The sequence below is a fragment of the Nannobrachium achirus genome, assembly GCF_963921795.1.
Source record: "Nannobrachium achirus genome assembly, chromosome: 7".
Taxonomy (NCBI): domain Eukaryota; kingdom Metazoa; phylum Chordata; class Actinopteri; order Myctophiformes; family Myctophidae; genus Nannobrachium; species Nannobrachium achirus.
The window spans coordinates 45,209,042-45,232,332 of NC_137816.1; the positions used below are offsets into that span (position 1 = coordinate 45,209,042).

Below are 23,291 nucleotides of genomic sequence, written 5' to 3' on the forward strand. Positions count from 1 at the left end.
CACATAGGCTCTGATGCATGACAGCGAGCCCCAGGTTTGATTACAGAGCCCAGCAGACGTATGCTGCATGTCACTGCCCGACTCTCTCCCCGTTTCCTGTGACAATTCACCGTGGACTATCAATAAGGCAGAAAAGGCCTAAAAAACATCAAAAACAAACAACAAAAGACCTTTTTGTTAAACCAAAAGAATCTCCTGTTCTAATAAAAAGGAATCACGGTCAGCAACTACCCTGTTAGGAATTAGTGTGCTGGTTATATCTTGACAAGAGAAGTCTTTTAAATTGTTTATACTATAATTGTACATCTGTACCATCTTAAGATGATCAAGTTAAGTATTGCTACAGTATTCTCATTTAAAGGACTTGCTTCAGGAATAGCAAATGGCCGTCTGCTTGATGAGTGAATGACCCAAAACTGACCAAGTGAACTCAGGATATAATAAAAAATGTGCCCAATAAAGTCATGTGAAATAAAGTCTCTTTCAAGTCAGTGAGTGAGAAACACATAAAAGGAGGGGGAGGGAAGTATCACCCAAGTAATTCTCATAAGCCTTTTATGAGCAGACTGTCCTTGTTGTACTTAGGAAAGGTGGACACAGAGCCATAAATAGAAGAATCCGAAAGTTTCCCATTGCCTTATATTGCCTGACTGGTCAATACAGAATGACTCAGGATCCATGTTATTCGGTCCCTATCCTATTCGGTCCCTAAAGTTTTCATTATGGTTTGCAAATGTACTGACATCTAGTGAATACATATTCCAGCATTAGGCCACAGGGTGAAGCACTATTTTACCTTAAGTGTGTGTATACATAGTAGGAAACATGTTTGTTTAGAAAAAATCCTAGTTTTTAGCTTATTTTAGACTTTGTAAATCTGCTCAAGGAATACCTGTGTTGCTTGCCTATGCGAGGAGTGAGGATGCATTTGCCCACCCACTTGTAAACCTGCAAGTATCCAGAGCATGACATTAAGGCTTGTCCTCTTGTCTGGGACAACTAATACATCTTTATGGACAACTTCATTAAAAATGTACGCTCTTGGTTTCACTTTTTCTGTGATGCTCCTACTCCTAGCATCTTTGTGCTGTATGCAGACTGTGGTCTGTGCAGTGGAGCGGGCCAAAGGGAGTCTTATTTGTCGAATAAAAGTAAAACAGAAAAAGAAATTACTGAAATGGCAAATTTATATCCAGACTTTTGTGCCTGGACTAGTGAATGGGAAATGTACTTGTCAAGCCCTGGTATCCATTTAGGTACTTGGCTCAGTAATAGAGGGGGACAAGTTCTAGCGGGGACGCTTGTGCACAACCCTACCATACCCGTGTGTGAGAAAAACTGTTAAGTGAAGCGACCAGTGCACCCCTGACAACTACTGTTTATACTGTATCAATCAACACTATAACAGTTGGATAACTTCATATTATGGTCAATAAAAATTATGCCGGGACGCTGACTAACCAAAAGACTTTGATCTGAGAAGACTTTACAAGCGGCCGGTTTAAAAATTAAAAGGTTTATTGATCAAATAAATTGCTCCACAAATTAAAAAGGGTTTACAAAACAAAGATACAAGAAAAGAAAAAAAGAAAATGACATATAAACAAAAGTTTGGAAAAAGCTGTGGACAAAATGGAGATATGGAATAAGTGTTTTTAAAACAAAACAAAACCTCATTGGTGAGGGCTTTGAAAGTGATCGCCCATTCCTCTGTCACTCTGAGGGCCCTAGGCGTTGCGATCTATGCGGACGTCCACCTCTCTACCGTTTATCTTGGTTCCATTCATCATCCTACAGGCCTGCTCCGCACTCTCCGGAGAATCAAACCTCACCGTCCCGCAGCCTTTTGACTTCCCGTTCTCCATCTTAATCTCTGCAAACATTACCTGGCCTGCGGTGAAGATGGACAGAGGGAGGAGAGTAGGTGATTAAATTTTCTGATACAGACTGTTTAAGAGAGCAGCTAAACATACATCTTGCAAGTGTCTCTCTTTTGGTCATCGTGTGATCTCTGTGTCAATGTCAGCGGTAACCGAGTCAATGTTTGAGTTATGCAAATGAACTTGTACAGATTCATGTTGGATTGAGTAGAAGACATACCACAGTGGCTGAAATTCTCCTTCAGTTTTTGCCAAGAGAGGTCATAAGACAGCTGTGACAAAAGACAAAAACAAGCTTTAGTACATAGTAACTTACTGATGGCTCTACACTTGGAATTTCACCTTTCTATTTGACAAGATAACCTCATTAACTAATGTGAACATTCTTTTTGACAAGATAACCTCATTAACTAATGTGAACATTCTTTAATTTAGATCCTATTCGAAATCACATGCAGACATTTCTACACTAAAGCTATCCTACAACGTTAGTTCTAGTCCAAACCACATAGAGAAATATCTCCCCTTACATTTCGCACAAAGATTTGACAGCCTCCCTTGGATCCAGAGCCTCTGTCGCCCATGCCTCCTCCCCCATAACCTCCAAAGCCACGGTTCATCTCCATTCCTGCCATGCCCATACGGTCGAAACTGGAGCCCATGCGGTCCATTGCCATATTTCCCATTCCACCACCTACAACAGATACACACACTCACGATAAGAGAGCATCTTCTGTGTCCTGTGGTGCAGCTTATAGAAACGTTATCACCTTACAATCATTTTACATTTTTATTTCAGTATCAACCTGTCTGTATCCGTAGATTAAATTACACATTTTTACTATTTTTGCTCAAATATGCCATACCAATAATGCTGTGTAAAAAGGTGAATGACTCCAATAGTTAGTGCTGACTTGGAATCAGCTACTAATGACAATGTCAAGTCAAGAAGTGAGGAATATTTAGAAGATAACTGTCACATTGTGGACTCATGTATTCTAATAATGAATCCAAGCCCACAATGCCTCAGCAGACAATGAGAGAACAGACTCATATCAGCATTATGTCTCTTTTTTCCTTATCATCCAAAAATGTCCTGAAGAATTGGCCATGCCAAGAAATGTAATACGATAGTGCTGCTGACGTTATCAACACAATGTTAGATAACCAAGTGATGAGTTAAATCATTTTATATATATATATATATATATATTCAAGCTTTCTGCCAAAAGTTATCTGTAGCTGCTGAATATGGACGAAAAGCTCTTTCCTTTCACACAGCAAGCAGAATGCAGAGTAAGAACCATTAGTCTACTCATCCAACGCTAAGGAAGACCGGGTTTAATGGATTAATCTGATTAATCTTAAAACCAATGAGACATTTTAAATTAGGCTTGGGTATGCATGTGTTAAATACTGCATGCCATGAGGTTCAGTGTGATATCCCCAAGATAGGCAGGCGAAGTGGGCCAAAGTCAATCAAACATGCTAGCAGGATGTTTCCCTCAAAACTAAGCACCTTGTATTTTATCATGTTACAATATTAGAGATGTGATTTAAATGCGTCCGTCTCCAATGAACAGCCAGTTCATTGCTGTGATATGAACTGATAACCAGACTGATTGCGTAACTCAAGAAAGAGTTCACTGTACAAAGCAAGTGCTCAAGGCAGGTTCACAGTGAGCCCTTGTGTATTTACGGATGAGAGTGAATTGATGATGTGATAAAAGCAAAGATTAAAGGAAAAGGAAGTAGCTGATGATATGCTTGATGTACCTAATCCAGATCCCATATGCCCCATGCCAGCATTGACCATGCCTCCTCCAAAACCTCCTCCTCCTAAGGGAGAGAATACAAGCCAGCACACTTTAGCTGAAAGGTAATGCACAGCATCATCACACAACGCAACATCATAACAGTCAACTCAAAGATCTGGCAGACCACACCACGATGAACAACTCCCAAACCCGTCTCCCAGCCCACCTACAAGCTTTAGAAATACCAACAAACACATGCATAATTCTGCTGTGGTCTGTGGTCATGCCGTTCAGTATGAACTGACTGCGAGGTTTGTTTGAAGTAATGGGTTTCACTGTACTCACCCATTCCACCGAATGAATCCCCGAACCCTCGGTTCATGGGCATATCACCGCGGCCAAAGTCCCTGTCCATTCCACCCATCCCTGACCTGTACATATCTGATCACAGGCAGGAATAACAAACTTTAGATATATACAGTATATATAAATAAACGTATGTACCGGTATATGCATATCCATCTTTTAAAAAAAAGTAGAATATTGTGTTAAAGAAAAAGCATGAGTTGCCAATTGCCATAGCACCCCAAATCATCACCGACTTTGCAAACTTCACACTGGACTTCGGAAGGTTGACATTTCTGTATTTTAAATCCTTGTTGTGACTTGTGAGGTCTTGTGTAATATTGTAATATTTTGAGGGATATTTGATATTCATGAGCCATATGCCATACAAAGTAGTAATGTAAACAAAAAGGTTATGAATATTTCACTGCATGCACAATGTATCTAGAATATATGAACGTTTCATTTTTTGAATTATAATACAGAAGAAAAATGAACTTTTACACAATATATATATTCTTCTTAGATGGATCTGTATTAGGGATGCGAATCTCGACCACTGAGGCGATACGATACGGACCTCGATACACTGCCAGCGATACGATATAATTGCGATACATTGAAATCCTGCCGATACGATACATCGCGATCCACCCGTTCCCGATACGATGCGATACGATTCACGATTCACCACGATTCAAGCCCAAATCCCAAAATTTACAAAACATAGCGATTTAAATTTTACAAAAAATTTAAATTCAAGGCAATTTATTGTTTCACTGTAGTACTAGGCTCTGTCTAACAACCCAACATAGGCCTATAGTATTCTGGGAGAACACAAAGCTGCTGGCTATTGTAGAATTGTTTCATAACTAATCATATAGAAGGCCTATGTCATTATTAGTAGGCCTATATGTCTTCAACTGGGAGTCAGGGACCCCAATCCAGGGTTATTACAGGGGGCCTGCCAAATATTTGTGTGATACAGTAGGCTATAATGCCTAGCCAACAGCGAAGGTCCCTGCTTGATCTCTGTCTGAGCTAAGGGGTCCTTGACCTGAAAAACAATAAAGTCCCTCCCTGGTTTGTATTATTATATTATATTATATTATATTATATTATATTATATTTAATCCAGGATTATGCAATTTTTATAGCCAAAATGTTTTAAAACAGATCTACAAGCTCACAGCGCGTCGCATCCACGACGCATTGTGAGCTTGTAGGTCTGCTATTTTAGGTGCGACACCCTTGTACTGCGATGTATAAATTAGGCTTCTTTCAAGTGAGAGAGTTGCTTGCATCAACAGGAAAGTTGTAGAACAGTGACAAATACTTTGTTTTAAACGCAAGCAGTAGTCCTACAACACCCAGCAACATTGTTGTTGTGTGTGTGTGCAGTTAATATAGCGCAGAAGATGATCTCAATCAATTGTCCGTCGGAGATTCGCTAAGAAACGGCTGTTGATTACATATCACTCGATCAGCCTGTGCTACTCTGTGACAACAATCAGCGCAGCGGACTTGGATGATATAAAGCTAAGTACTGTACAACTAATCTTGCATCTTTTTAACCCGTGGGGCTGCTAGTTCGTCTCACTCGTTGATTCACTCGCATTTCGCTGCACTGTCTGTCTCCCTGGTTGCCTGCATGCAGAGTGCAGATGTTGTCCGTCTGTCCGAGTCGCAGCTCGCGTTAAAGACTGGCTTTTGGGGAGGGGGTTGAACGGCTGATGATGGTGCATTCATGGCGCCTCGGAAACACAGGATATAATGAAATACTATATGGAAGAACCGATACAATCGCGGAATTTACCGATCCAGACACTCACGGTACGATCCATCACGATTTCGGCCGTCTATTGTACCGGTACACACTGAATGAACCGATTCAACCGTATCGCGGACGTTTGTATCGCGATTACGATCCGTACCAGTATATCTTCGCATCCCTAATCTGTATATCAAACTCACATGACATGACCAGCATTTTGCATACTTTAGAAGATTACTTTATTTATACTCCTCTCTCTAACATTGCGCTGTACTTGCCAGCGATCACAGCACAAATTATATTTATTGGGAAAGGGCCATCATCACAAGGAGTTATTTTATCCTTATCCTACATGATGTTCAGCCTAAGGGCCAATATTGCCAGAGAAGGCTAAGCTGCACTCACACAAATACTAGGTGTCAGAATAGTCCTAGGACAGCTGGTTTATAATGCAAGGAAGAACCAGTAGGGGAAATGGGCAAAAGTGGGCATGTTTCCTTACCTCCCATCCGGCCCATGTCTCTGCCAAAACCACCCATGTTGCCCATGTTATCCATACCACCAAAGCCTCCACCTGTAGAAAACATATTTTTTACCACCAGTTATCTACCCTTTACTCCAAAAACAAAAAGAGATGACCAGTAAATCAGTGCAAAAAGTGGTAGATAGACTAGATACCCACCTCCAACTCTGTTCATTCCTCCATAACCTGGACCGGCATCCATGCCTAAATCAAAAATCCAGCAAGTCAGTCAACATAAATATATAGGGATTCAAATGCAGCTGAAAAGGAGGACACTATGGGTGCGTTCGGAAATGCGCACCTGGTGTGTGCTCAGTGTAGTGAGTGCAGTGGGCGTGACGTTGTAGAGTGTGTTCAGTGTGGCTTGTTTACGAACGACCTGTTAAGAGACAGTTGTGCGCTTTTTCACTCTGAAGATAAACTTTCTGAAAAGCAGTAGTTGCTAACGTAACGTTGATATTGAAAGGATATGTAATTCATAACATTGGCATACCTGCTGTTAGTTTACACGTTGATGTGTGTGAAACTACCAAGCCCAAACGACCAATGAAGCTGCAAATGCTGCATTTTGTGGTATTTTCCTCCATTGTAGACAGCTGACAAGTGCTCGAGACATGGCCATGAAAACCAACCAATCAGAACACCGCACTGACGCACCACCCTGCCAAACCCCATCTTCTGAGTAGGGTCGGTCAGTGCGTGCACTCAACACACCCGTGCGCCACGCACTGGATTTTCGAACGACAACGCACCAAGTGCACCGAATAAACGAACGACAACATGTCATTATATGGGGGTCGTCAGTCAGTCCATAAAACGCAGCCATTACATTTAAGTGTGACTTCACCCATTTTCAACTCGCCTTCATTGGTATGCTCCTGATATAATTTTACCATTTATTTCTACTCAGTCTGTGTCTCAGAGGAGGACTGTGGACAGAAACCCACCTACCAGTGACATCAACGGGGAGTCCAACCTAATGCAGGCTTTCTATTCCTGGAAAGTCAGCATGCTATAATGGAATACTTTGTTCTCGCACAAATACAAATTTTAGCTGTTCGACCATCATGAGAATTAGTGAGGACCAATTACACGAAGACACCGTAGGTCAAAAATAGGTTAAGTCGTCCTTTAGGTCCAATATTTCAGTTTGTAGGAATGTTGCTCGTCGTCTGATCATTCACGTTATCAGCATAACCCACATTCAAGGTGCAGCAGGGTCATTGGAGACGCCAGGTAAGGATGACACATAGTTTACACATTAACTAAGCATTATATGTTTTCTGGGGTATTTTGAAACAATGCATTTCTGGAATGCTGTTTAAAGTTTTTTCATATGAATTATATGGCGTTATGTAGGCTCGGACTGGCCAGAGACTTCTCATGATTCCCTGAGCTCCTCTCTCCTCCTCTCCCTCTGTTTGCATTCATGTCCCATAAATCATTGGTTCTCAAAGTGGGGTCCGGGGACCCCCTGGGGTCCTTGAGGGAGTTCCAGGGGGTCCCCCAGCCAAGATATTAAGGAACCAAATGAACCCTTTAGGGTATGCAACTCAAGAGTGTACAAATGAAACCAAATGGACGGTTCCACTTGTACAGATCATAGGGTAATTTATTTTGCCTTGAAGGAAGGTAATTGAATGGCAGATGGAGTTTGCTTTTTTTGCCTGGAAAATAATAAAAGGCATTGCTTAATTCACTCAAGGACCCCTAAATTAATGTTTTTGACTTCACACCCCATCTGAAAAATATTTTGTGCCAGGGACACCCCATACAAGAGTTGGGTTATAATGTTTCAAGAATTCCAAATTGCTCAACTATTTTCAAGATTACTTTGAAAATATAAGATATATACATACAACACGTCGCTTTAGTGATATGTTGTGAGCTTGTAGATGTGCTATTTTCACTACTTCTTAAACACTTGTTTTCTAATTAATGGAATTTCATAAAATGGAAAATCTGTCCGCGACCCACAATGGGTCCCGACCCGCTGTTTGGGAACTAGTGCCTTACAGAATGCAAGAAACTAGAGACACAGAACCAGTGCAAAGCAGTGTTTCTGGATGGTGTGGTATGTGGGAAGATTCTCTGACTGACCTCCAGGCCCCATGGCACCTCGTCCAGTCAGTCGGTTGGGATCGATTGGCTGCCCACCTGGACCCAGACCCATACCGATGCCACCCAGACCCCCTACACACACAAAACAACATTTGTGTACATTAGTAGGAGGGCAAATAATGATTATTTCATCTTGACTTAATCTCAGTTATTCTTCCAATTTATCTTGCTCATCAAGTTATTTGAACCAAAACTCCTTAATATGTTTACCAACCAGTCAACTCAAAAACATAACTTTTCATTTGAAGGGTTGCAAATAGCAACGGTTAAACATTTTTAACATTATACATCAGGAAGTGGCACCCCCCAGAAATAATATCTGGTAGCTATTATGTCCAAATAGAGAATTTATCCCCACCTGAAGAATGTTTATTATACTTATAATCCACGTGAGTGATTGCTGCAAGAGCGGTCCGACTGTCACACAGCTGAGCTGACTCCTGCTGCTGTGTGCACAAACTGCGCTGTCAGTGCTTCAATTACGCTTTCCTGCCTCTGTCTTTGGTGGAAAGACCTCTTTGAAGGTGCCATGATTCGTCTTGTGGTGCAGTATAAAATTATATTGGACAGCTAACACTTTACTTTATTGCACAACACAACAGCTTTTCATTGATGCCACCTGGTAGAACGAACACAGGAATGGACAGCAAACGTGTCCGTTCTTCTTTAAATACACGGTCAACTTTCCTCTTTATGTTTTTGGATGTGGCATTTTCTCTATTATTCCTAACTTGCCGATTTAAATGTTTAGAGCAGGTGTCTTCAACGTTTTCAGGCCAAGGACCCCTTAGTTGAGAGAGAGAGAGATGAAGCAGGGACCCCCACAACCTTTCCATAGATTCCATATAGTTTCATTGTTTGACAGCACGATCATCAGTGTATTTTGGGTTCATGTCAATTTGTGTTTTCAGATATTTAACCACTTGAACCGTCAATACTTAATAAACTTGACCTTTCACACCTGTACTTAGTCTACTCTTTTTCCCCTCTACACCAAACCTCTTTGCCGAAAATAGCCGATCTACAAGCGTGAGGCGTAGCTTGTAGATCTGCTATTTTTGTCTACAGTTCTCAGAATATGGACACTAGGGTTCAAGTTGTTAATATAAAAAGGATTGGAAGATTTGGAGGACCCCCTGTAGTAACTTTGAGGACCCCTAGGGATCCTGGACCCCCTGTTGAAGACCCCTGGTTTAACGACCTCAAGCTGCAAGTATAGCGGGGAACAGGCCCCAGCTGCAGCCAATCAGGCCAGTAATGACATGATATCTATATCTGTTATCTTATGAATTTAAAATAGCCAAATCTCACATGTATCATTGTGAAATTTAAACGGGTCTGACAAACACTTAAATCTCAGATTTAAAAAGGGGGTCTCCAAGTATAAAAGGCTGAGAACCACTGGACTAGGCCTTGCTCATTATATACAAGTTTTAGTATCAGTATATGACAGTTTGAACACAATTTACTTACTTGGTAACTGAGGTGCCTTTTCTATGTTACGGAAATCATCAGGCACAAGAGATTTCTCATCCTAAAAAAAAAAGCACATCAATGTAGAAAATCATTTCCTCCTTGTTTCATACTACTGCTATTAATACAATGATAAATGTATCAATACACATGTCATACCATTTTAACATGCATTTGTCTGTCAAACAGCATCTGACCGTTGAACATGGCTGAAAGTAAAAGTCAAGGAGAAAGCAGCTGCAAAATGTTTACATCCATGTGACAATGCATGCATTTCTTGTGAGATCTGAGCTGTAGGATACAGATGGCCTGTACAGCCTCCAGTGGCTGCTCAAAGGTCACCGTTCCCATCCCTCTGCTTTTGCCATCCTTGTCCTCCTTCACGTCAGCACGCTTCACCACACCAGCCATGCCGAACACCTCTTTCAACTTCTTCCAACCCACCTTGAAATCCAGCTGAAATTCAAGGAGCCATCATTATAAACATTGGTGAATGTATACTCTATTCATTCCTGACCTGATTACTTTAAGCCAACGTTCACATACATGACTATCAGTGGTCATAGTCAGTGTAACTCAATTTGATAGTTTTCAGCTTCTTCTTGTGATCTAGTTGTTTACATACACCTGAAGTGTACATTTGTCCAAAATGTAACTAAATTGCTTTCTGGGCAAAGCCCTTTTCAAAGGGATTATGCAAAGTAAATCTGCCAAATTCTTCCAACTAGCCCTTACCCGTTCAAAGATATGAGCTCCGAAATGATGTGCAGTGTGTGGATTATGGGATGTGCACTGTGCACACAGTATATGAGGGATGGAAAGTAACTTTAACTGGTGCTTGCATGCTAATATGTAGGAGCATCAATGTAAGAAATACCCGTTCCATTTAACGGCTACAGAGATACTGTGTACCGATCTGCATGATTTTGGACAACATCTGTAACAGGGCCAGAACCAACCAACACACACACACTACCCCCCCCCCCCCCCCCCCCCCCGTGTGTGTGTGTGTGTGTGTGGGTTTGTGTGTGATTGTGCATGGCCTGAACAAACAACAGCGCCCCTCCCTTAACATGTGTGGTCACAAAAGGTACTGTAGGCTAAATAGATATAGATACACCATAAAAATGCAATTATACAGCATACGATTTGTGAAAGTGACAAACGGGCTTCACAGTTATGTCAGGTGTGTTCATATGCTGATGGTGATGCGATTTCAGATCAATTGCTCCAGCCACTGAGGAGAAACGCGGTTTCAGACAGACAGACACTCAGACAGACAGACAGACATTCGGAAAATTATATGTTAGATAACTTTCTTCTGACATCAAGACAGTGGCGGGCTAATCACAAAGCATCATCTGACCATTTAGACCTGAAGACGATTCTAGAAGAGTAATCTAACTTATCCTTGTTATTCATAGAATGTACAAAAATTTGACACAGGTGCTGTCTAGCAACTGGAGTAAAAGTAAAACTAACTACTAAGATTAATTGTGTGCTCACATTGGCCACAAACACTGTAGTGCCCAGACGCCCAGCCTGCAGTGAGCTGATGACCTCTGGTGGGATGTTGGGGTTGTTGGCAATGGAGGGAGGTACATTCATGCCGTCCTGCCCTCTGCCTCCCTGGGGAACTCCCCCCATGCGCTGAAGCACGCGGCGTGCATGTTCCCCATCAGGGTCCTGGTGTGAGAAACACATTGCAAACTCAACTCAACTCAAATGAAAGATGCTCTTGGCAGCTGCTTGAATGCCAAAAAGAGTGCATTCACGTGTCCATACCTCTTTGATGTTGAGCGGCCTTCCACTCAGGTCATACTTGTTCATTTTTTCTATGGCCTTCTTAACAAATTCTGCATCTTTAAACTCCACAACACTGGTGAGAGAGGGATAAGCATAATTATAAATACAAGAGTAGGGCATGTAGGCTTATGATGTATTGTTAAATCTAGATATTAACAGAATGTGACAGTTTCTTACCCACAACCCTAAGGAGCAGCATCATTGAGTTCAGGAATCAACATTCATCCAGAGTAGAAGGAATACATAAAAAGAGTTAGGATCAAATAAAACGCATGAACAAGTCTAGAGCTTTATAAACTGTCTAGACATGTATTAACATGCTTCTGGTGTTTAATGTGAATCTACATGATGTTGTGTTACTCGTGTTTGCGTGCCAGCTTGTGCTAGCAGGCTTTTGTTTGTGACCATGATGTATTTTCAAAAGCCAGATGACTACAGGTTATTGACATCATCTAGACTAGAGCATCAGAGTGTTGACATATCACAGAACTGGTCTAAGAAAAAGAGATGATCAGTAGAGTTAGAACAAGTTTTAGGATAGTGCACATATCAAACAAACAATAATGCAACCTTATTGAAAATAAAGCCTACTTGATTTGAACAAATGTAAAATGCAGAAAAATATTCAATTTAATAAAACTGAAAATAACTAAATGTTATGCATTTAGCTTGAGAAAAATGACCAGTTTTGCTGTGACATTACATCAAAACAGTGTGCAGTAACTTCTGTATGGTTTTCATAAACAGCTGTAGAGTAAAGAAAGTGTTTTTGTTCTGGAAGTTAAGCTAAAATGTGTCAAAAGAAAAAAATAACCATTTTGTTTCTTTGAAAAGAGAATTGTGCCATATAAAATGAGAGAATTGTAAATATCTGAATTTGAGACAGCGTTATGATCAATCAATATGACAAATCACCTCAAGCAACATTTCCCTTTGGAACATGGCCAAAACAGACAAACTCTGACACCAATTGAAGTGACAACAGAACTTCAGATAAGTTCGAATTATTATTTTCCAGAATCAACAGGACAAGTCCCTTTCAAGTGAATATCAATCTAAAGCCAACTATCAGGCTCTAAAACACAACCCATCTCCAATTCAGTAACATAGACAGACCCAAAGGATCAGTACCTAAAATAACACTGGATGATTAAGGAGACTGCGGAGGGCATTTAAAACCTCGTGCAGCAAGTTGGACCACATCACTTACCCTTGACTTTCCTTCTGCATCCTTAAAGAGCTCCACGTATGTAACCTCACCAACTACATGAGACATACAAAGGAAAAATACCAAGAGAACAAAGGAATTTAAGTCACCAGTCTTCACTGCGCCGTTGGCCTTGGCAACGCTGCTACAGGCGAAGATGTCCCATTAATGATCAACAGTCAGCCCAGACCAACATCCCACTAGACAACACCATGCCTTTCTGGGCAGTGACTGAGAGCCCCAACAGGCCAAGGCCAAAGAATAACACAGCTACAGTTAACCTTTGGGGATTCAAAAGGCTTCAACATTGATCAGTGGGTCAACACAATTAACTGTTGTTGGAATTTCCCCGGTGTCCTGTCACCTTTCAAAAAAGTCAACAACAGGTTCATTCATACAAACATGGTTCACCTTATAACAGATGCAACAAAATCATACTACAACAGTCAATGCTACTACTGCTGGTCTGAGGTTACATGTAGGAGCTTACAATACCATATAAAAACAAGGAACAAAATAACTAAGATTCTTCCTTTCTCAAACTCATATCAGACCAATCTAAACTGGGGTCCACCCAGTGAGTATAAATTAATCCAATAAGCTAATGTCACACTGTTACTACGTCCCTCTCTCCTTCACTAAGTGCATCCAAAACAAGGTAGAACATCTAATGACTACTGTAAGCAGGCTGTTCCATCTTGTAACAAGGAGGGGAGAGAGAGGTCAAGACCTCCTGATCAGCTGAGGAGACAGAATGGGAAAACATTTTCATCCCAAACACAGCAGGAAATTACCTTTCTCACGCATCAGGTCTTTAATTGCCTGCCACTTCATGTCATAGGGGATATTGCTAATGAACACCCGTTTCCCGTCAGCAGCCTTCTTGTCCACGGCGCCGCCGTGTTTGTCTTTGTAAGGATGGTAACGGTTCCCTCTTCTGTTGCCAGAGGACTTCTCCTTCTCTTTGGACCCGGGCTTCTGAGTGGGGGGCAGCACAGTCTCCTCAGCTTCTCTGCAAGATGGGCGTAAAGCAACAGTCAAAGGCCATTCTTCAGATTTCTTTAAATGTCATAATTCTGCCAGCTGGAAAACATTAACATTTTTAAATCAGGCGTTATTTGTTACACTGTAAATCAAATAGCTATATACAAAATAAGTATTAGGCTATTACTACTAGTAATACTACTATCTGTGAGATGCAAAAGACAATCAATGGTTGATTGGAGTGTGCAATTATAGTCATAATAACCAATTATAATCATAATATCATTTTATTTGTATTGGAGAATGGGACATGTACAGAGTTAAACACAAATGTTACCATGTAGAGTTCATAGCATTTTTTTGCTGTCCATTATTTTATTCTACTCCATTCACTGGCTAATGTATAGAAGCGCTTTAACATTGTTACTAACTGTAACAAGCACTCAAGTAACTCACAGCTGTACGGCACTTTGTATAAACATGTAACTGACGTTTCTACGACTGGTAACCAACATCAAACCAAAGAAGCACTGTGTGTAACTTGGTGCCTTGTTGTCGATTCAACCAAGTAGCAGAGGTGTGTTAGCATAGCAATATTATAGCTTAGCAGGCAAAAGCAATTATATTGAGCCTCTAACGTTCCGCGTACCAAACGTTATTGACACCTTGGTAAACAATTACTCAGAGCATCATAGCTTGTATGCCTTATTGCTAACCAACGCAACGACTCTCCACTCTCCATCTTCTTGGCTAATATAGATGGGATTTATGTCTCTTTGAAGTGAGCCGGGGGATCCGTTCCTTTCAAAGAGCCGTTAAAAAGACTAATTTTAGTTAGTTACTTTGTAGATTTTGATTATAATTACAAATCATCTACAAGCTCACCAGATCTGCTATTTTCAAATGATTTTTTTACATTTTATTCATTGGAAGACCGGGACATTCTGCATAATGACTACTTTCTACTATTGGTACTTTTTAGTTTGATACCAATACTTTTGTACTTTTACTCAACGAACATTTTACTTTTACTTGTGACAGTATTTCTACATTGATGTATCTAAATTTGATATCCCCCTCATCAAATAATAAATAAATAAATAAAAAAGAAGAAGAAAAAGGAACGGCTCCCTACCGCGAACCGGGATCCCATCGTTCATTTCAAAGAGCCGTTCAAAAGACTCGAGTCGTTTGCGAACGTCCCACCTCTATTAGCTAACGGTGGCTAGCTGTTCAAGAGACCGCATTAGCAGCGCTGTCTGGCAGGGCTAAACAACACGCTTTCACTTACGTTTTCTCGCCATTGGTGGTCGTGTCCTCCTGGGCTGGTTCTGGCTCTGGTTCTGGCTCTGGCTCTGGATCCTCGTCTTCAACCTGAGCGGGTTCGCTAGCTTCCTCTTGGTTTTCTTCCTCTTGGCTTTCTTCCTCTAGGATTTCAAGGGTTTCAATATCTGCCATGTTCAGGTTTGTTAGGTTAATAGGTTCACGGCAGGCACGCAAAACACACACACATACACAATGCTGCTCCTGTCCCTGCGCAGTATGAAATCTCTCCAGCAGTGAATGAATCGGACAAGTACCGCGAGACTTGGAGAGTGTTGCTAGGCAGCAAGTAACCTCGCCTCACCAGGCTTTCCTGAGAGGCAGCAAGCAGCCCACAGACACTGGAAGAGAAGGATCGAGGAGGCAAATGTTTTAGTAAAAGTAAAAGTATCAATACTGCAATGTTGAAATACTATGTTACAAGTAAAAGTTCGGAATTCAAAATGTACCAGAGTAAAAGTACGAAAGTGTTGGCATCAAAATGTAGCCTACTAAAACTTAAAGTACCAAAAGTAACAGTACAAAAAATGTTTGAAAATAGCAGATCTACAAGCTCACAAACAGGTGCAATGCGAAGCACTGTGAGCTTGTAGATAGACTATGTTCAAATAGCCTAGATATAAAATAGGGCTAAAGTGGTTAATGTAGCCTACTGTATGTTTTATATTCCATCTTGGAGAACTCCTCCCACCCCCTCCATCTAGAGATCACCAGTTACTGGAGTAAGAGAGGAAACGACCGCTTTACCTACCCAGTACGGAGATGTGAGAGATTAGGAAAATCTTTTCTTTACCGGCTGCCCTTAAGCTGTACAACGAGACACATAACGGACGCTTGAAAAGGTCTCCCTTCCTAACTTAGACTTACGGAACCATTGCTGTATTGAATTTGACCTCTAAGGAACAATTGCTGTATTGACTTTGACCTCTAAGGACCTTCCAGGAAGAGTGCTCATGTGCGCCTTGCGGTGACACGCTTCCTAGTTTCTTCTTTTTTCGCACTGATTTTTGACACTGCACTATTAGGTTGTTAGTGTTGGTAGTTTCTGAGTATTTTTGCTTTGTTTAACAATGACAGTGAGATACTTGTTTGCACTAACTAGCATTGACTGCTATGGTCTCTTTTGCAAGACACTTTATGTATATATACTTATATATTATTCGCCCCCTCTATTGATGCACCTTCTCCTTATTGGTACTGTACTGCTCTTGTCTTTGTTTTTGTTTTTTTCCCTCTTATCTATCTTTCTTACGTCTCTGTAACTTTGTAAATAACTGTATACTGCTGTGCTACTACTGGACAACTAAATGTCCCCCTTGGGATAATAAAGGTATCTATCTATCTATCTATCTATCTATAATATTTCTAGTAAGACACCTCAGGGTGACATGCGACCTCACCCTAAAGGGATTCTGTTAGAGTGGTTCCCATGACATCACAACATACAATATATGTTATGCCCATACATTGAGATTGCTATCAGAACCAGCCACACAGATATGTGATATCACCTGTGATGTCACAGTGATGTGTCAAGGGAACCACAGTGTCAGGCGTGACCTTCAGAGATACACGGATACGTGGACAAGATGTGCCGGACATCACAGTGACATCAGAGTGGCAAACCCATAGACTGTAAAAATGTGTACACGTACCTCTATACGCGGACAAGCTGTGACATTTCTCATGGTAAACTGCGACCTTTGGTCGCAATAATTTAGCCTATATCTGCAAGTTTTCAAATAATTGTATTGGAGTAAAAGTTCAATATTTGGATCCGAGATGTAGTGGAGTATAAGCAATTGGGAATTTCTGGGAGGACAATTATTTATTCACCATTTGAGCCACGGATCACCAATTGATGAGTCTCTCAGACCCAAACCGTAGAATATTTTGCTATCTTTGGATAGGATTTTGTCCACAATTCCATGCAACATTGATGTTGGTGCCATAGGAGAGATAACAGGCAAATAATTAGAATTCTAGCAAATTAAGTAGGCCTAAAATGCAGATGTTTAACAGTAAATGTAACTATGCCATTTGGTTTCATTTTACGCTCAAGAACGAAAGATCTATAAGGGTCCATTTGGTTACCAACTCTCTATCAATTAGCAGGGGACCACCTGGAACCCCCTCTGCACCACTGGGTGAGAACCACTGCCTTATAGTCCAGTAAAAATAAGGCTGAGGTTGGACAAAATGTTATTATTTAGTTTTTCAACTGATTCTGACAGGAAATTAGGTCTACTAGCCAGGATAAAAAATCTACCATGATCTGCTCACTGCAAATACCCACAGTGGCCAAATCAAGTTGGGCTCCCATCGACTTTCTATACAGGAGGAAAATACCCAGAAAAAAAATCTGCTTTAAGTATGATGTGAGGGGTCTAACTAGGGGTTTGTCATGATGCTGAATCCATTGCAAGCATTTGTTTTGCACAAAAACATTCATTGGCCCAATAAAACGCCCACAAAACTGTGGAAAAGTGATGACTCATCACTTTTCATAACTAAACCATCATTTTCTGGGGCCATTGTTAGCCCAAGGAATGTTTTTTTGTGCAAAACAAATGCTTGCAATGGGTTCAGCATCATGTCAAACCCCTAGTTAGACCCCTCACATCCTACTTAAAGCAGATTTTTTTCTCTGGGTATTTTCCTCCTGTATAGAAAGTCGATGGGAGCCCAACTTGATTTGGCCACTGTGGGTATTTGCAGTGAGCAGATCATGGTAGATTTTTTATCCTGGCTAGTAGACCTAATTTCCTGTCAGAATCAGTTGAAAAACTAAATAATAAAACTTTGTCCAACCTGAGTGTATTTTTTCCCTAGATTTACTAGACTATTATGACCGGTCCTCACCCAGTGCTCACAGGCTCAGGGTCCCATGGCAAAAAGCATAGCCTAATTCAGTCACAGAGACTACCAAACATGTAGGCCTACAATATCAAATATGGCAAATATTACATTTTCAAAATAAGTATAACACAAGTCTTAAGTTTGTAACCCTATTTACAGCACTAGCCAATAACAAACTCATTGGGATCCTTGATACAGGCTCTGACATTTTATAAAGGATACTAAAACTTTTGACCTGTTAGATGTTGGCAATCAAAGACCAAAGTGCCCTAGAACAACATGGTCACTGAAACTGTGCAGTGACCATGTAGCTTCAAAGCAGGTTTTAAACAACATCTTTAAAGGCGTTAGGGTTAGTTACTATTTAACTGAGAGACCTCAATATAATGTGATTATCACTTATTTGTCTCCATGTTGGTATAGTCGTTAATGGTTACCAGCTCATATGTCCCAGTAATTAAAATGCACAGCCTTGCGCAGTCCGTATTGGATATCAACTCTGGCAAATATAAGAGTCAACTTGATTATGTTAGCATAACTGCAGAAAAACATATAGACGTTCTGTGTTTCAGATGAGTTGAGGAACTTCAGGCAGAAATGGGAATTTCATGTCACCTCAAATTTGTGAGTGTCTGTACTGTCTCATATAAATGTAATGCTATGGACCTGCTCTATAGGATTCCACCCTGACTCATTCGCTATTACTGCAGACATCTCTCTTTAATGCTGATTTGTTAAATAAACAAATAAACACTTCAGAGGCTATATACATCCACGTATGATAGCAGTATTCTATGGTTGTCAAGGAATATCACCTCAAACACTATGTGTTGTGGCCTACAGAGAATATAGGTTGCGGCCTTCAGGAAGGAGATGGTGTTCCAGCCTACAATAGAGAATATAGGTTGCTGCCTTAAGGAGTTAGGTGTTCCAGAATACAATAAGGTCAGTCTTAAGAGGTCCTTTGTCCATCAGTCGACATTGAGGCTTAATCAGGAGTTTGGCCGGGGCAGGGTAAGCGGTGGACATTGCTCTTGTCTTTATGTACGTAATCTTGTTTTTGTTCTTTTGTGTTGTCAAATGTGTTTTGCATACATGGCTGCTGGGTCACAAGACACATTTCAGTGTGAACTGACAATAAAGTACTACAACATATGGCTCCTTATTGGGAAACTGTTTATGATGAAACACATCAGGGTGTCTTTCAGTATATCAAAAGGGCCATCCTCCTGGTATGGGAAGATTGATGGAGGTTAAGGCCTACAAAATGACGTAACTCTCGACTTCTGAAATTTGCACGTTGGAAAGTCCAACTCACCGAACATTTCGGAGATACTATGGACAAGCCTTTAGAATGACAAAGAAAGAGGAAAGGGAGATAAGATGGGGAGAGAGATGGGGAGTGACACAAAGCAAAAGTAGTCGGGATCGGGAATTGAACCAGCGATACGCTGTAAGGCTACACTGAACCTATGTGCTATGCACCTGGACCGGTAGACCAGTGGGCGCCTCCAGATGCTCTCTGTTTAAGTCTAATTCATTCATTCATTGTACAACAAAAGAATACTGATTTTCAAGCTGCATTAAGTTGTCATAACTTTACCTTGGGAGTCTACTATCATCTTACTGTAAACCTTGCACTTAAAGGAGTAGTTCACCCCCAAAATGACCCTAACCCCAAAATCTTTCTAGTGATTACTCAAACCATAGAGACTTGATTTCAATATATCTTTTTGTATTTGTTGCATTGTTGCATTCCAGACAATAATGTGATTACAATAAATGTACCCCCATTGATTCTGGATGGGGACCCGAATGGGGGGTACATTTATTATAATATATATATATATATTTTTTGTCTTAGGAATGGTGTCAGGCATAATCGCCTATAACATTTTCGCCAGGTCTTTTCGCGGGGCACTTTTGCCGTGGAGGAGAGTCTTTTCACCTACCTGTCTGAGCCATTTCGCCTACCCTCAATTCTGCTGTCAGACTGTCCATGTTTTCATATTATCTCTTTGTCATTTAAATATTATAGTGACTGTGACAGTGGTGTTACATGTCAAACCTACACACGGCTATCATATGCACTCCATAGTAATCACATAAATACAGAGCTATTGGAATCAGGTGCGCCCAAATAATTAATTAATCCATGTCCCGATACTATACATTCTTTGGTGCAGTATTGAACAGTATTGTAAAATGAACAGTATTGTAGGCCTATATTGTTTTAACATTAGGCTATACAAAATATATATGTAGGCTATTAGCCTATATAGGTCTATATAAGATATGCTACACCTAAATAGCCTATAGAATCAACCTTGCCTGTCAACAGGCATAAAAAACTATTTTGCCATTTTTTAGGAATAAAATGTGATGTAAATAATAAATGTCAAGTAAACTGTTAGATTCACTTGACACCACTGTCACAGTCACTATAATATTTAAATGACAAAGAGATAATTTGCAAACATGGACAGTCTGACAGCAGAATTGAGGGTAGGCGAAATGGCTCAGACAGGTAGGTGAAAAGACTCTCCTCCACGGCGAAAATGCCAGGCGAAAGGACCAAATGCGTGTAGGCGAATATGTTATAGGCGAAAGTGCTGGTGACCTACAAGACCTTAGGAATGCAACAAACCCAAAAAGATATTATCGAAGTCTCCACCTTTCACAGTGGCCATTTAGATGGATAAATACAGCTGAAGATAACATAATGTAAATTCAAAATGTCTGCTGTGAAAAAAGGTTTCCCTGGGGAAGAATAATCAAAGAATATTTGATAATTTGCTAAATTTGTCTTATTTTGTTTGTTTTTTAAATGTGGGCTTGTTTAGAGCTTTATAAGTTAAATGTTTTACAAACCCTTTCCACAATCACCACCTCACTACTATACAATAATTATGTTGTTCATTACAGTGTAAATCAATGTTAACTCAATATTTGGTTTGGGAGAGTATCTTCCTGCTTATGTCCTTTTACAGTGGCAATTAAACTCAAATACAAATCTCTTAAGTCCTTGGCATTGTGCCCTATTCTTTCTTTGAATGTTTCTTGAACAGAGTTCACTGCTATCACAAGCTGTGATTCAGTGTGTGTCAATTAGCATTAATGGGCATATTAGTCAGTTTGCTTTGCTGACCTGTTGTCTAACCATGATAAAAGTCAGGCAATCTTTACCCTAATGTCCTCTTGGACAGTATCCTGATATCATTTATCTTCAGCAGGACCTGAGCCAAATTGGAAAGTGTGCAGGCCCCCAAGGCACAATGGCATATATTCTGATAAATATTTGAAAGGCAATCAAGGGGTCCCATAAATCAATGTGTGATTACACTAGTACAACAAATTGTATTGCTATTATCACAACACATAACATCACAAAAGCATGAACAAGCATAGATCTATTTGATTGTTAACATAGATTCCTATTTCTATCTTATTTGTTCAGCCAATTTAAATGAATGCAATAGAATTTAACTTAACTTCAAATATTGTTTTCCTACCAAATTTCCCCATAGGAATGCAGCTGTGCGTCAATGCTACTTGCATGCATTTGTATGTGTCTAAAATAACTTTACAATAAAGATCTACAACTGTTATTCCATGTTTTTAATGTCTTACGTGAGAGACTGGCTGCTATTCAAACTAACTGATAGTTACTAAAATCCCCAACTGAAATACCACATGGCAGTCTAAAAATGATCCCTGGCCAATTATGCCTCATATGCCTTAATACATTGTAATCACGCTCTATAACTACAATTAAAAATGTATTATTTCGTTTAGAAATATAGTTAATATTTTACTCAAGGGGGACCACACCTGTCGCAAGTTGATTATGTAATTTGTCCATGTGTGGTCCAGCAATAAACAATCAAACTTAACCTAAACATAACTAAAATCGAACATAATACTTCCTAGGTTAATATCAGCATCAAAACAAAATGTACTTGCGCAAGCAGAGCACGCAAGTACTGCGCACCAGTAGGCCATACATGGCATACTTGTGTGTAAGGAGCAAGTTGGCACCTGGACAGAGTGCATTTCTAGTTTAAAATGTTTTGATTAGTACATGCATTCCATACATTGAATAGGGCTGGACCACATGGACAAATGACAAATCAACTTGAGACACCCTTGAATAAGAAAAGATGAACTATTTCTAAAATAAATCAAATATTTAAGGTGGTTTTCCTTTCAAGAAGAGTGGACTGCCTTATAAGGTGGAATGAGTGACATAAAACTCTTGAAAACACTGACCTTCACCTTTACAGTTGCATTCCATTAGTGAGCTTCCTGTATTCTCATTAAACGTAACATACAAGTTGGCAAACATTTCTGAGATGAACTTGCACTGCATAAATTACATAGTAGGTTGTGTTTATAAACTACAGTATAAACACCTGTATACACCTGCATTTGGGATACTAGTGGGCAGTAAGTTGACCTGCTGTGTATTTCTTTGGAAATACTGTACAATCCATTACTGTGGGGGGTCTCTTTAAAAGTGTCAATCTCCTCCGCCTAATCATGCTCATGAGCACGGTGGCATAAGCCTTGGAGCAGAAGGGCCAAGTCAATTTGATTAGAGAGACAGTTGCACCAATTAAAAAGCACATAATCAAACCAGGCTGTGATGTGATGTGATACTGCTTTGCTGTACCAAAAATACCTCTGCGACAGCATACTGGCCAGCAGCAGCAAGAGGCAGCATTGCTCCTGCTGGCAGCACTATGATATTCTTGTCACATTTTAAGGGGAGTCATTTTGAGAAAAGCCAAATAAACCAGGAGGAGGAGGAGGAGGAGGAGAGGAGAGGAGAGGACGAGGTGGAAGTGGATTCTCCTCATGTGCAATGCTGCATCCCTCTCGGAGCCGCTGAGCGGGAATGCTGTGAATGACTGAGGCGGCAGAGCAGCTGAGTGCGATTAACAAGTGGTTGCCATGCAGCAGAGCAGGGAGCAAGTGTGAGCGCCAGTGGAGGGAGAAGCTAGAGAAACAGAATAATAATGAGTTAGGAGGCAGCAAGTAAAGAGAGCACCAGAAGAGACAAGCTGACCCTCTGAGAAGAATCACATTCTGAATCACACCCTTTTTTCTATCGGTCCTCCTGCTCTCTCTCTCTCTCTCTCTCTCTCTTTACCACACACACCCTCTCTCTCGCTCTGCCTTCTTGTTTTGATGTGAGGTTAGTGGCGTGTATCCGATACGAGGACGATGGACGGATTGA

General features: G+C 40.5%; 1 protein-coding gene across 1 annotated transcript; it reads right to left on the minus strand.

The window, feature by feature from the left end:
- Positions 1-1,497: 1,497 nt before the first annotated feature.
- myef2 (myelin expression factor 2) lies at positions 1,498-15,350 on the minus strand. The gene is made up of 17 exons (XM_080729856.1): positions 15,162-15,350; positions 13,681-13,898; positions 12,890-12,942; positions 11,857-11,864; positions 11,659-11,752; positions 11,380-11,559; positions 10,176-10,329; positions 10,033-10,082; positions 9,874-9,934; positions 8,380-8,472; positions 6,439-6,483; positions 6,259-6,330; positions 3,983-4,078; positions 3,657-3,719; positions 2,411-2,574; positions 2,101-2,152; positions 1,498-1,891 (listed from the first exon to the last, which is right to left on the minus strand). The coding sequence occupies exons 1-17, from the start codon at positions 15,326-15,328 to the stop codon at positions 1,728-1,730; spliced, it is 1,734 nt and encodes a 577-aa protein (XP_080585982.1). The 5' UTR covers positions 15,329-15,350; the 3' UTR covers positions 1,498-1,727.
- Positions 15,351-23,291: the final 7,941 nt, after the last annotated feature.